We start from the raw sequence: 14,431 nt of genomic DNA, 5'->3' as shown, positions 1-14,431 counted from the left end.
GTGACCAGACAGGATTCATGGAATTTTAAAATGAATAAATAAATAAATAAATGAATGAATGAATGAATGAATGAATGAATGAACAACCGTAGGGCGTACACCGTAATCTGAGTCTATGTTGGTGATCCAATACTGTGTGCGCTTTAATGAGTGATCCCAGGAAACGGCCATTTAGTTGCTTATCTGCAATAATTAACCCTTTAAAGCCTATTGGATACTGTATGTACCACCTGCTTTAACACAATAATATTTGCATTCTGCCCACAGAGTGTACAGTGAAGTCGCATTTTATACGAATATGAATTACGAGAATTTCAAATAGTGAGATATAAGAAAGGCACTTAAAAAGTCTTACTTTATGCCCAAAATTTGAAATAATGAGAATCCCCCTCCCAAAAAAAACCACACAAAAATCGGCAAGAATCACTTTTTTCAAAATCTGTCTTGAATTACGTGAGATCTTCATGAACTCATCGTCGCATAAAATGCGACCGAACTGTATTTATGTGTTTCGCATAGTTATCACAACGAACAGCATTTGTATCCCTTAATAGCATTAAACGGTTGGCCTTCGCTGCGGAGACGTAATGTTCCCTGTGAGGTACGAGCTGCATTTTTATATATTATTTTGAAGAAATCCAGTTAAACGCACAACTAGTGTCTTCCTCTTTCAGCACCGCACAACTCTACAAAACATCTGTACAAATCCAACCCGACGCAACAAGTTACTTTATGTACGTTTCAGCTGACTTATTCTTCTCGCAATACATTCAATTTAACACACGTTTCTCACATTAAACTGTCCACATTCTTGTACACCTGCAATTGTAAATGACGCAATACTTCACCAATAACAAAACACCCTCTCCAACAACATCCAATATGATTAAATACGGGTTCACCACATTTCCAGATGATACCTACAACTTGGCATATCCATTGCGACAACCTGCCACATTGTCATGTGTTACGTGCCGTTCATCTTTACGAAACACTTTCAAGTGTACAGACTGTTCTAACTACACCTGCTCGCTACGCACAGTTCGCTCGACTGAACGGAATAACTCGCCCAGCCTGTTCTTATTCAACACCGGTTCAGCTTACAAGCCTTCCCGAGAAGGCAACGTGGTAACTGGCTCAGGACAGAGTCCACTGGTGACATTTTGTGATGACTTCAAGCCTTAATAACCGGGACTTTACGGCTCAGTCGAAAAACTGATAAAATAGGTCAGTACACCAATCATTAAGGTCATGCATCAGGACAGAGTCCATTGGTGGCATTTTGTGGTTACTTCAAGCCTTCGTAATAACAGGGACTTTACTGCTCAGTTGAAAAGCCGATAAAATAGGTCAGTACACGAAATATCAAAGTCATGCATCACATTCGAAAGATCCCGGTTTCGAATCTCGGCCCATAAACCGGCTAGACTGAGGTGTTCTGTGGGTTTGCTAGGTCCACGCAAGCAAATTACGTCATACCATCTTAAAACAGGTCGTTAAATAACCGGAGATCCAAATAATCAATCAATAAAACTATCACATAGTTTGTTCATTAGTCAGTGACTCGCTCCCCCAGGTTACGTATTGCATGAGGAATATTTCGTTGGCGAATGTTAAAGGAAAGAGTGTCAAAAGGCTAACTCAGGACAGAGCCAAAGGCTGGTGTATCAAGGCTTCCATTATAACTGCTAACCATCTATCGTTTAAGCCCATGTAATAAGGGAAATGTTAACGGGATGACTCTAAAGGGGCCCATACACGTACGAGTCCGGCTCGGCGAGCTTGACTTGTGAGCCGGGCTCGGATTAATTTCACCACAAACGTATGAGCTGATTCCCAACTCTGCGACCCACACACGCACGAGTTTGGCTCATTGTAACCCGAGCCGAGTCGGACTCGCGAGCCAGACTCGTACGTGTATGGGCCCATTTAGACCAAGGCGAACCTGGGAGGGTTTATTAAACTGAATATTTTGATTTGTGGAAGTGTAAAGTAAACAAAACTGATTCTTAATACGGTACAGTGATCATATCTGTTTCATGACAACAGGCAGTGGTATCTAATAGTTAGTCCCTTTCTGTCAGCGAGGTCGTCCCTCCTCTGGCAGTGGTACCTGATACTTCCCCATCTACCGGACGCATTGGAAACTACTTGGGCGGGATTTTTTTGGCCTAATTTAGCTCAGAGGTCTCCTAGAGACATGAAGTTCTTTTACGTGCCGTAAATCTACGACACGGGACCCACGGCTTAAAGACCCTCCCGGAGGACTTACTCCCTGAATTTTTCCGCCCTTAGAAATTCCACGACCTCCGCCGGGTTTTTGAACCCACGTACCTTGAGTCATGAGGTGGGAACGTTACCCCTAGACTACCTAGACTACGGAGGCCGCTACATCGTGGGGTCAGTTAATGCCAGTCATAAAATTGCAAGTCTCTGAACCTTCTGATGGGATAGAGTTCATGTAACAAAGACAACTAACCTTCCCGTCTGAAACAAATTGAACATCATTTTAGTGCTAATAAAACGCGTAATTGGACGTTGGCAGAAAATACTGTCGTTAACAAGGGGTCATTACGTACATCATCTCAATTAAATCTCCTCTGGCCTACTCACAAATAGTAAAATACTGTCCTTATATATATTTTTCGGTATTTCATATTATAAAGGTTCAGTTATTCTTTTTAAGCGTAGTTTGTCTGATGACGATGGCTACGCCACAAGTTATTGGGCAAACCCAATTCTGAAAACCTAGGTCCTAAACAACCCCAACTTGAAGCTCAAATTCATACCAAAAATTGGTGTACGATATAAAATATTGGCCTCGTTAAGAATTACGGTGTTTTCTTTATATATTTAAATTCGTTGTGGTTAGTAATTAACGAAGCACGAGAGACAATAAAAATATTTGTCTCTTTGCGATGTTACATCTGAAGGTATTATTCGCAAGAAGCGTCTCTTGCGGCTGGGCGATGCGGCGGTCTGCACATGCGCAGTAGGAAATTATTCAGCCGCAGCGCCTCTAGTCGACTGCGTACAAAACCGGTATAGCAGCAGAGTCGCATGGATCGCATCGCTTCGAGAGGATACAACAATGGCATTTTCAAGCACAGAAGACATTGTTTTAATTGAATTAATGGCATATTCATCCTTCATTAGGTGCCTATTAATTAGGATGATATTTAATCCCTCCTCCAATCTTGCTTTGAACAGGTCATGCATAAATCTATTTCCATCATTCTCGTTCAATATCAGGATGTAAAATTTCATGTCTTCCTCATCTTCGAGCATCAGTAGACGAAGAACACCGTTTTTATCCACGCGTTTCCCTCTTACTATCGGAAGTACGTAATTACACCAACCACACCTAATCTACACGATTACAGCCGCGTCTTAGGATTGGTGCAATCGCACAGCCGCTGCGGCTTGAGTCCTGCTGCTCCAATCGCTTCTTGCGAATCATACCTTGAAGTCTGCTAAGATTTGTAGTAACAAGCATATATCTACAATGAATCAACGGCGCCAAGGAGATAAGCGAAATCACACTCCCTCACAGCACTGGCTATGAAGAGTATCATATTCGGGGATGTGACTCCGTGCAGTGCGGCACATTCCAGCAGACAGTGCCCTTGCCACTCATTTATTTATCCAACAGACAAGTCCTCGTNTTAATGCAGACAAGTAAATAAACAATAATAATAATAATAATAATAATAATAATAATAATAATTTCATTAACATAAATCTCTAAGTTGTTATTGAGAACAGAAATGAAACGTATAAATATTTAATAATAGAAAAGAAGAAGAATATGTAAATACGGGTATACAACATATACTGTATTTATATATTTATTATAAGTTGGTCGAGGCACTATGTTACAAGCCGGAAGGTTGCGGGTTCGATTCCCGATTAGGTCACTGGATTTTTCAATTGACCTAATCCTTCCAAGCGTACTACGGCCCTGGGGTCGACTCAGCCTCTAACAGAAATGAGTACCAGGAAACTTCCTGGGGAGTACAGAGTGGCCGGTGCATAAGGCTGACCTGACCGCCATCTGTGAGCTGATTGTCTACAAAATATGGAAGCTTCGACGTTTCACAACCCTATGGGTCTCCACGGCCTGTTACAGAGATAGCTTTTCCTTTTACAATGTTAGGGCGCTTGGAAATTGTGATTGAGGGGAAAAACTATTTTGATACCAAACTCACAAGAAAGGCTACTGTTCTATGTATACAGTGCGTAAGAAATTAGTTGCAGGGCTGTGTAAGGTCAGGACTGGAAACATATAAGCAAATTCCTGTTTTCGTTGCAGAAAATTCTATTACGCATACCGCAAAAAGAGACAGACTCAAAAACGCGTTAAACCTAAAATTTGTTAATCGGAAGTTTGTAAAACGAGGAGCCGGTGTTGAAGCAAGCGCCTGGCCGACAGAGTTCGGGAACAGTTCCACAACAAAAACAATTCTACTTCTATCTGCAGTCGCTGTAGGACCTGCTGGAGCTTGCCAGACACGAACCTTATAATAAGGCGACTGTGTTTTTTATAATAGCTACCATATTACGTTCGTGGCATTCAACAGAGGAAACGGTTAAACAACAGCATACACGTACAGATAAAGTGAGTTTATATTCATGGTATTTTGCTTTTTGAGAACGTGACCTGAACCTCTCAGGCGAAAGTCGGAACTGCTGATATAATAATGGCTATTGGCGGAATCGATAGACAGACAAACCTATCTCTATGGGACCGAAACATGTGGAATATTCTCCTTACTCTACTCACAGAATTACTGGGAGTTTTTTACTTTTTCCATCGTCCGGAATTCTAGGTAATAGAAGACACGACTTTTCGGAAACTGTTTCCGTCTTCAGTCTCATTGAGATTAGCTCTTTCTAAGGGGCCCAACTGAGTAGGTGTCTTCCTTTCTCACCTGAAGACGAAAACAGATTGTTTCCGAAACGTCGTGTCCTCTATTACCTAGAATTCCGAACGATGGAAACAGTTCATAACCCCAGTAAGTCTGTGTGTCATCCTCCATCGTCAGAACCTTTTAGAAACTATTCCTTACTTTACCGTTGTATCAGGGAGGTCCGGATGTCTCGATGATAATGGGACGAAATGATGCACCAATTGATAATTCAATGCAACATACTAGTGTCTGCAGACCAAAACCAGGCAAAGCAGTGAAGTGTCAGGGACCTCCGTATCTAAGTTGAGATATCCTGTCTTAAATATTAAGGTCTACTCCGTTCGGAATAAAGTAAAGGTATCCCTGTAACAGGCCGTGGAGACCCATAGGGTTGTGAGACGTCGAGGTTCCCACATTTTCTAGACAATCGGTTCATAGATGGCGGCAATATTGTCAGCCTTACGCGCCGGCCGCACTTTAGCCCCAAGAAGATTCCTGGTACTCATTTCTGTTAGAGGCTGAGTCGACCCCAGGGCCATAGTGCAGCTGGAAGGATTAGGTCAATTGATAAAAAATCCAATTACCTCATCGGGACTTGAACCGTGACCTTCCGGCTTGTAGCATAGTGCCTCAACCAACTGCGCTACCGCCTGCCCCTCTCCGTTCAGGATATCTTCTTGAAACAGACCATGTCCACTTTGACGCCAGTGATTGCAATCTCTGCATTGGGTACATTACCCTGAGCCCTCATCTCAGACTATCATAAATATTCACCATCAAAGATTGATTTAAATCCGAACTTAGTGATCCGAAGGTTCATCACGGTGTTCGTAATCTCGTTACTAAAACTGACAGGAGACACTGTCACTCATAAACCTTGTACAGCCTATGCCTAAAGAAATGAAGCGGAAGCACATCAATGATATACAATGAAATGACTTCATATAATTATCAGTTGCCTAAAAATATCTTCTTAGAAACTGCAAACAGTTGACGTAACACCATTCACTAATAGAATAGATAGCAGGATGGAAACGTGTACTCCGCTGAAATGAATGACCTTTGTTATTATTTTCATACTCATATTCATTTACTGAAGATATAATTTCATTACAACTTGTATCGTAAAACTGAAACATTTGCCACATCTGAAGAAAGAGAGTTTCAAATAAAAGCCACAGATCTGAAACGAGACCTGTATCTTACGGTGTGTGCCGGTTTCTTCGGTACATTCATTCATGTGTAATCTGTCAAGACGACAGGTCCACAGTCTCTTCCAAAACAGTTCCTCCACTTAATGTGATCTAGAGCTTTCTCCTTCAAATGAAAATATCCTCTTCTGCCCCCAAGGTCATCCAGCATCTTCTTACGTCTTCTGGTCACTTCTATCCGCCCCCTCTGTCTTTCCTTCAATAACTTCTTTTAGAAGGCAGTTACCGCGTAAGATATGACCAATCCAACAGGCACAAATAAATCAAAACCGAGATCAAGATATAAAATAAAAATGACATTTTTTTTCTCAACTGATTGGGTGCACAGAATTCATGTAGATTTCGAAGGAGTCTACACTAGACATTGTACTGATTTAGCTCGAAAATGTTTGGTGTAGACTTAATCGAAAACCGTTTAGTAATTCCGGACCTGCAATATACAGGATGTTTCACGACTTTAGAGCATAACTGCAGGAGGGGGTTTCCTAGGTCTTTGTGATCAAAAAAGTTCATATAAACATGTGTCCGATTTTGAACGGTTGCGGAGTTATGACCGTTTTAAACTCAGAAGGTAACGATTACTGACAATAAACGGAACAAAATAATAAACCAGCAGAATACATGATACATTTAAAGTATGACTGTAATGTTAACTTCGTGAAATTACCTTTAATTTGAATTTATTTGTGCTTACGGCTGATTTTCGAAAATACCACCTCCGGCCGCAACACAGGCTGCCGTTCGGTTGTGAACCGCGCCGGACATACCAACCCACCACGCCTTATGTACCTCTCAAGTGTCGAGATAACGAGAACGTTCTGTCTGTAGCTGGCTAAACACAGCGACCCGTCAGATGATAGACGCGGTTCACACGAGGGTGTGTACGGGAATGAAAAAATGATCATAACTCCGTAACCGCCCAAAACCGGACACATGTTTATATGAACATTTTTGATCACAAAGTCCTAGGAAATCACCTCCTGCAGTTATGTCCTGTATGTACAAATGGCCTGCCAGTCTCTCATCCTTTTGGGTTTTATTCCTGTACTTTTTGTAAAGAAAGGAGCATAAGTGCACCAGCCAAACAGCAACATACGTAGGTTTGTAATGTGTGGCCTGCAGGGATTCATATTGATGTGTTGTGGGCGAATAGTCCTTGGCAAGGCAATATACAGGATGCATGTCAGTGGTCTAACAGGTAGTGAGACGTGTGCAGTATGCACGCTGAGTGGTCTTCAATTCTTCTCCGCTACAAGGACGACTCAGTCAGTACAGTCTTGTAGAAGGCACTATTCATTAAGGAGCAATTTTGGCTCAAAAGTTTCTCACGATTTGTTGTAATTCTAACTATACTGTATTAGCACGGACTAGAAGTTAAGGTATACTGTGCTTGTGATGCAACGAGCAACATGGTGCACAATCAATTAAAAGGCTGGCAGTGCGTATTCCATTTCAGAGTATATTTACTTACTCATGGAACTGAACCCTTCTGGAGGAGCCGCCAATTCTGCAGCTACTCAAGAATTTCCCAGTATTTTGTGGAACCCGAAGGTTCATTACCGTGTTCACAAGAGCCCTCCACTGGTCCCTATCCTAAGCCAGATCAATCCAAACCATACCATCCCATCCTATCTCTCTAAGATCCATTTTAATATTGTCGAACCACCTACGCCTTGGTCTTTCCAGTGGTCTCTTTCCGTCTGGCTTTCCCACCAATATCCTATATGCATTCCTCGTCTCCCCCATTAGTGCTATATGCCCTGCCCACCTCATCCTCCTTGACTTGATCGTTCTAATTATACTTGGAGAAGAGTAGTTGCCAAAACGGTCGTTTCGTTTTTGTGTTCATTGCTAGTCTTTATATCCATTTACTGGAGGCACAGCTTATTCAACAGAAACATTATATTACACAGTGGATAAATAGTATGATCAACATAGAGATAATTAGCTATCCTTGAACCCATAAATGTTCTTTTTAAAAACAACAAAACCTGTCTAACGCAACAATTGTAATAATGAATATGATATACAGCGAATCCTGGCCCTTGAAGCTGATTCCACCATAATATACGCTCAGGGTGTGGACGACTGGGGTTCGATTCCCGTAGATTGACGATGTTTCTATCCGCTGTCACGTCCAGATTGGCCTCCAACCCACGCAGTATAACCAGAATGGCATTCTCAAGATGGAACAGAGCCAAAGCGTGGACATGGCCGTTCACCTAGATAAGTGCCGTGGTTGAAACGCGTGGGAGACACGTTCATTCCCATACACGCTTAGAGTTGTAGTACTCAGCACACAGCAAGTTCATTTTCACTGTTCTTCTTGCAGGTTTACATCAGATAACAATGCATGAAACAAACGTTATGAATTTCAGATGTCTTTATACTTCGTGTCATGTACCAAATGTTTGTACCATGACAGGTTTCTGGTATATACCAGCGTTTAATATCAACTTAGAATATAAATTATAATGATTTCATTCATTCATCATTCATCAGTTAATCTGTCAGATGACAGGTCCACAGTCTCTTCCAAAACAGTTCCTCCACGGACCAAATTCACACTGGGCCGAAATATTTTCTTGTAGATCCAACATGCCAAATTTTATCGAAAAGTAGGTTTCCTCCTAGATCCGAGAGTTTCGGACATGCATACATAACTCAGGATATGAAGTATATTCCATCAAGGCATGTATTACGGAGAATTTAGATAGGAACTACAGAAATAGGAACATCTACATTCTATCTGACAGCCAAGCCGCACTTAAGGCGCTTGACAAACACCAGATCAACTCAAAATTGGTCTGGGATTGCCACCAAACTCTCCTGGAACTGGCCAAACATAACAGGGTACAACTGATATGGGTGCCGAGGCATGAGGGTATTGCTGTTAACGAAACAGCAGACCAATGGGCTAAGATTGGAGCTGAACATCCGTTCATAGGACCTGAACCAGCCTGTGGCATCTGTATAGGAGTATAGACAGCACACACACACATACCCAGCAGGCCCAGCAGTATAACACACGCAGTCACAGGAACAAGACACAACATAAAGCACGATACACACATGAAAATAGGAAGAATACTCCGACAGAAGAGGATAGATGTGACTCGAGTAGTGAGATACGACGTAGGAAAAATTCTGAACAAANTTTAGATAGGAACTACAGAAATAGGAACATCTACATTCTATCTGACAGCCAAGCCGCACTTAAGGCGCTTGACAAACACCAGATCAACTCAAAATTGGTCTGGGATTGCCACCAAACTCTCCTGGAACTGGCCAAACATAACAGGGTACAACTGATATGGGTGCCGAGGCATGAGGGTATTGCTGTTAACGAAACAGCAGACCAATGGGCTAAGATTGGAGCTGAACATCCGTTCATAGGACCTGAACCAGCCTGTGGCATCTGTATAGGAGTATAGACAGCACACACACACATACCCAGCAGGCCCAGCAGTATAACACACGCAGTCACAGGAACAAGACACAACACAAAGCACAATACACACATGAAAATAGGAAGAATACTCCGACAGAAGAGGATAGATGTGACTCGAGTAGTGAGATACGACGTAGGAAAAATCCTGAACAAATTTAATATTTTTAATATTTAATATTTATCAATATATATGATAAATATATATTTTAATTATTTTAATATGAAGACGACAAGGCATGCAGTGAACTAGTTTAACGTTAATCGAATAAGCACCTGAAGATGGCACTTTTGTGCCGAAACATGTAGTGCGAGAGAGAGGAGTGAGGTAGATAAGTGTATGCACTAGAAGACGGTGAAATAAATCATGGACTTAAATCAGTGCAACAGGACGCTAAAATATAACAAGGTTATTATATATTGAATAACATCTCCTGTATATTCTCAAAAGAAACTGTATTTATTTTCTAAATTAATTACTACTTAAGGAAGTAACTGCATTTTATTAAATATAAAGAGAAATTATTCATCATCATGTGTAACAAATCCGTTATGTTACAGATACAAATAGGACTTTGCAAAGACACCATATTACCTACTTAAAGAGACACAAATTATTTTTCGTCCTATCAAACGGTGAGAAATAAAAGTGCAGAACGAAACGAACGACATATTTTTGTGTCACGTTGACCGACAAGTGTTTCGTGTGAGGAACCGTATTTACGGAAATCGATTTGTATTTCACGAAACGCGAGTGTCAGGGACCGAACAGAAAGAACAGTCTTACATGCTACTAGCGGAAAAGTACAGAAACAGAGAGCGAAACTGCCTTACATGCTGCTAGTGGAAAAGTACAGAAACAGAGAGCGAAACAGCCTTACATGCTGCTAGCGGAAAAGTACAGAAACAGAGAGCGAAACAGCCTTACATATTGCTAGCGGAAAAGTACAGGAACAGAAAGCGAAACAGCCTCACATGCTGCTAGCGGAAAAGTACAGAAACAGAGAGCGAAACAGCCTTACAGGCTGCTAGCGGAAAAGTACAGAAACGGAGAGCGAAACAGCCTTACAGGCTGCTAGCGGAAAAGTACAGAAACGGAGAGCGAAACAGCCTTACAGGCTGCTAGCGGAAAAGTACAGAAACGGAGAGCGAAACAGCCTTACAGGCTGCTAGCGGAAAAGTACAGAAACGGAGAGCGAAACAGCCTTACAGGCTGCTAGCGGAAAAGTACAGAAACGGAGAGCGAAACAGCCTTACAGGCTGCTAGCGGAAAAGTACAGAAACGGAGAGCGAAACAGCCTTACAGGCTGCTAGCGGAAAAGTACAGAAACGGAGAGCGAAACAGCCTTACAGGCTGCTAGCGGAAAAGTACAGAAACGGAGAGCGAAACAGCCTTACAGGCTGCTAGCGGAAAAGTACAGAAACGGAGAGCGAAACAGCCTTACAGGCTGCTAGCGGAAAAGTACAGAAACGGAGAGCGAAACAGCCTTACAGGCTGCTAGCGGAAAAGTACAGAAACGGAGAGCGAAACAGCCTTACAGGCTGCTAGCGGAAAAGTACAGAAACGGAGAGCGAAACAGCCTTACAGGCTGCTAGCGGAAAAGTACAGAAACGGAGAGCGAAACAGCCTTACAGGCTGCTAGCGGAAAAGTACAGAAACGGAGAGCGAAACAGCCTTACAGGCTGCTAGCGGAAAAGTACAGAAACGGAGAGCGAAACAGCCTTACAGGCTGCTAGCGGAAAAGTACAGAAACGGAGAGCGAAACAGCCTTACAGGCTGCTAGCGGAAAAGTACAGAAACGGAGAGCGAAACAGCCTTACAGGCTGCTAGCGGAAAAGTACAGAAACGGAGAGCGAAACAGCCTTACAGGCTGCTAGCGGAAAAGTACAGAAACGGAGAGCGAAACAGCCTTACAGGCTGCTAGCGGAAAAGTACAGAAACGGAGAGCGAAACAGCCTTACAGGCTGCTAGCGGAAAAGTACAGAAACGGAGAGCGAAACAGCCTTACAGGCTGCTAGCGGAAAAGTACAGAAACGGAGAGCGAAACAGCCTTACAGGCTGCTAGCGGAAAAGTACAGAAACGGAGAGCGAAACAGCCTTACAGGCTGCTAGCGGAAAAGTACAGAAACGGAGAGCGAAACAGCCTTACAGGCTGCTAGCGGAAAAGTACAGAAACGGAGAGCGAAACAGCCTTACAGGCTGCTAGCGGAAAAGTACAGAAACGGAGAGCGAAACAGCCTTACAGGCTGCTAGCGGAAAAGTACAGAAACGGAGAGCGAAACAGCCTTACAGGCTGCTAGCGGAAAAGTACAGAAACGGAGAGCGAAACAGCCTTACAGGCTGCTAGCGGAAAAGTACAGAAACGGAGAGCGAAACAGCCTTACAGGCTGCTAGCGGAAAAGTACAGAAACGGAGAGCGAAACAGCCTTACAGGCTGCTAGCGGAAAAGTACAGAAACGGAGAGCGAAACAGCCTTACAGGCTGCTAGCGGAAAAGTACAGAAACGGAGAGCGAAACAGCCTTACAGGCTGCTAGCGGAAAAGTACAGAAACGGAGAGCGAAACAGCCTTACAGGCTGCTAGCGGAAAAGTACAGAAACGGAGAGCGAAACAGCCTTACAGGCTGCTAGCGGAAAAGTACAGAAACGGAGAGCGAAACAGCCTTACAGGCTGCTAGCGGAAAAGTACAGAAACGGAGAGCGAAACAGCCTTACAGGCTGCTAGCGGAAAAGTACAGAAACGGAGAGCGAAACAGCCTTACAGGCTGCTAGCGGAAAAGTACAGAAACGGAGAGCGAAACAGCCTTACAGGCTGCTAGCGGAAAAGTACAGAAACGGAGAGCGAAACAGCCTTACAGGCTGCTAGCGGAAAAGTACAGAAACGGAGAGCGAAACAGCCTTACAGGCTGCTAGCGGAAAAGTACAGAAACGGAGAGCGAAACAGCCTTACAGGCTGCTAGCGGAAAAGTACAGAAACGGAGAGCGAAACAGCCTTACAGGCTGCTAGCGGAAAAGTACAGAAACGGAGAGCGAAACAGCCTTACAGGCTGCTAGCGGAAAAGTACAGAAACGGAGAGCGAAACAGCCTTACAGGCTGCTAGCGGAAAAGTACAGAAACGGAGAGCGAAACAGCCTTACAGGCTGCTAGCGGAAAAGTACAGAAACGGAGAGCGAAACAGCCTTACAGGCTGCTAGCGGAAAAGTACAGAAACGGAGAGCGAAACAGCCTTACAGGCTGCTAGCGGAAAAGTACAGAAACGGAGAGCGAAACAGCCTTACAGGCTGCTAGCGGAAAAGTACAGAAACGGAGAGCGAAACAGCCTTACAGGCTGCTAGCGGAAAAGTACAGAAACGGAGAGCGAAACAGCCTTACAGGCTGCTAGCGGAAAAGTACAGAAACGGAGAGCGAAACAGCCTTACAGGCTGCTAGCGGAAAAGTACAGAAACGGAGAGCGAAACAGCCTTACAGGCTGCTAGCGGAAAAGTACAGAAACGGAGAGCGAAACAGCCTTACAGGCTGCTAGCGGAAAAGTACAGAAACGGAGAGCGAAACAGCCTTACAGGCTGCTAGCGGAAAAGTACAGAAACGGAGAGCGAAACAGCCTTACAGGCTGCTAGCGGAAAAGTACAGAAACGGAGAGCGAAACAGCCTTACAGGCTGCTAGCGGAAAAGTACAGAAACGGAGAGCGAAACAGCCTTACAGGCTGCTAGCGGAAAAGTACAGAAACGGAGAGCGAAACAGCCTTACATGCTGCTAGCGGAAAAGTACAGAAACAGAGAGCGAAACAGCCAACTAATCCAAGTGGTAAACACTTCATCACGCCATCGGTTCTTGAGGAGTGACATCACCTCGATCGGTGCCCTTGACATAAACTAAAATCGAGAAAGGACTAGCTTAATGGTGCAAACTCCTTTGCCTTCAGATAGCCTGCCCATATGTGTGATACAAATCAGCATTCAACTTGGCCTTATTTTGTGCAAGTGATTCACAGATCAGCTTCCTGAAGATCAGAAATCGAAGGTCATGGTATCAAAACTCCTGTATTTGATTCAAATGACTCAGTGTTTGACCTCAGAGTGCCATGGCCACATGAGTCATAGACTGTCTGCATAATTAATGACATCTTAACTGCACTTATTATACTCTACCGGATATCAGGATGAGTATCAGTGATGAACTGGAAATAAACTTGAACTGGTTGCGGCCTATTTGAAAACAGTATCCCAGGATCTGCAGGAAGGGACTGGGCCAAGAAACAAAGACTCTCAATTAGGACAGCCGGTCGCTGGGTCAAGATTTAAAACCGGGGCTTTCCGAGTACCTAGGTTTCGACTTTCGGTGACATCTAACGGCCAGACGCTGTGTCAGCAGTCCACCGGAACCAGAAGAGCATGTGTTCTTCTTCTTTCTCTTCGGCTATACGGTCCTTTTAAGTTTAACCTTTGCCTCCTTCACTATTTCTCCCAATTCTCGTCTATCTTCAGCCTTCTTTACTTCCGTTTCTCGCAGGGTTCTCGTCTTAAAATAGCCCGGCAGGATTCGTTGAGTTTCTGTGCAGGTAATGTCTTCTGGGCAGAGGTTGTTAGCCTTTATCCAACACCCTTAACTTAGGAGGACCATGGCCGCGCAATAGCTCAAGCGGTTAGTCGCTGGCTTCCCACCGTGGCGGCCCGGGTTCGATCCCGGGTCTGGTCAAGTGGGATTTGTAATGAACAAAATGGCGCTGGAGCGGGTTTTCTCAGAGTACTTCGGTTTCCTTTGCCAATCTTCATTCCACCAAAAATTATCCATCATCATAATCACCCGGGGCAGGCTACAATAGGTCAATCAGTGGCCGCCGTGCCGAGTGGACCGAGTTGGA

The 14,431-nt window shown here is 43.7% G+C and overlaps 1 protein-coding gene across 8 annotated transcripts in view; it reads right to left on the bottom strand.

Moving 5' to 3' along the window:
- Positions 1-14,431, bottom strand: part of LOC111872794 (tyrosine-protein phosphatase non-receptor type 13) — a 487,820-nt gene that overhangs the window by 137,091 nt on the left and 336,298 nt on the right. Inside the window, exon 1 of one of the 8 annotated variants that reach the window (XM_023866973.2) lies at positions 925-1,052. The exons of the other annotated variants lie outside the window; for them this stretch is intronic. Within the exon in view, the coding sequence (XP_023722741.1) occupies positions 925-964 (40 nt within the window). The 5' untranslated portion in view covers positions 965-1,052. Of the gene's footprint in view, positions 1-924; positions 1,053-14,431 lie in introns of those variants that run through there. 8 annotated transcript variants of the gene reach the window in all.

The sequence above is a fragment of the Cryptotermes secundus genome, unplaced genomic scaffold (assembly GCF_002891405.2).
Source record: "Cryptotermes secundus unplaced genomic scaffold, Csec_1.0 scaffold79, whole genome shotgun sequence".
NCBI lineage: Eukaryota > Metazoa > Arthropoda > Insecta > Blattodea > Kalotermitidae > Cryptotermes > Cryptotermes secundus.
This window is presented reverse-complemented; position numbering and strand designations above follow the sequence as displayed.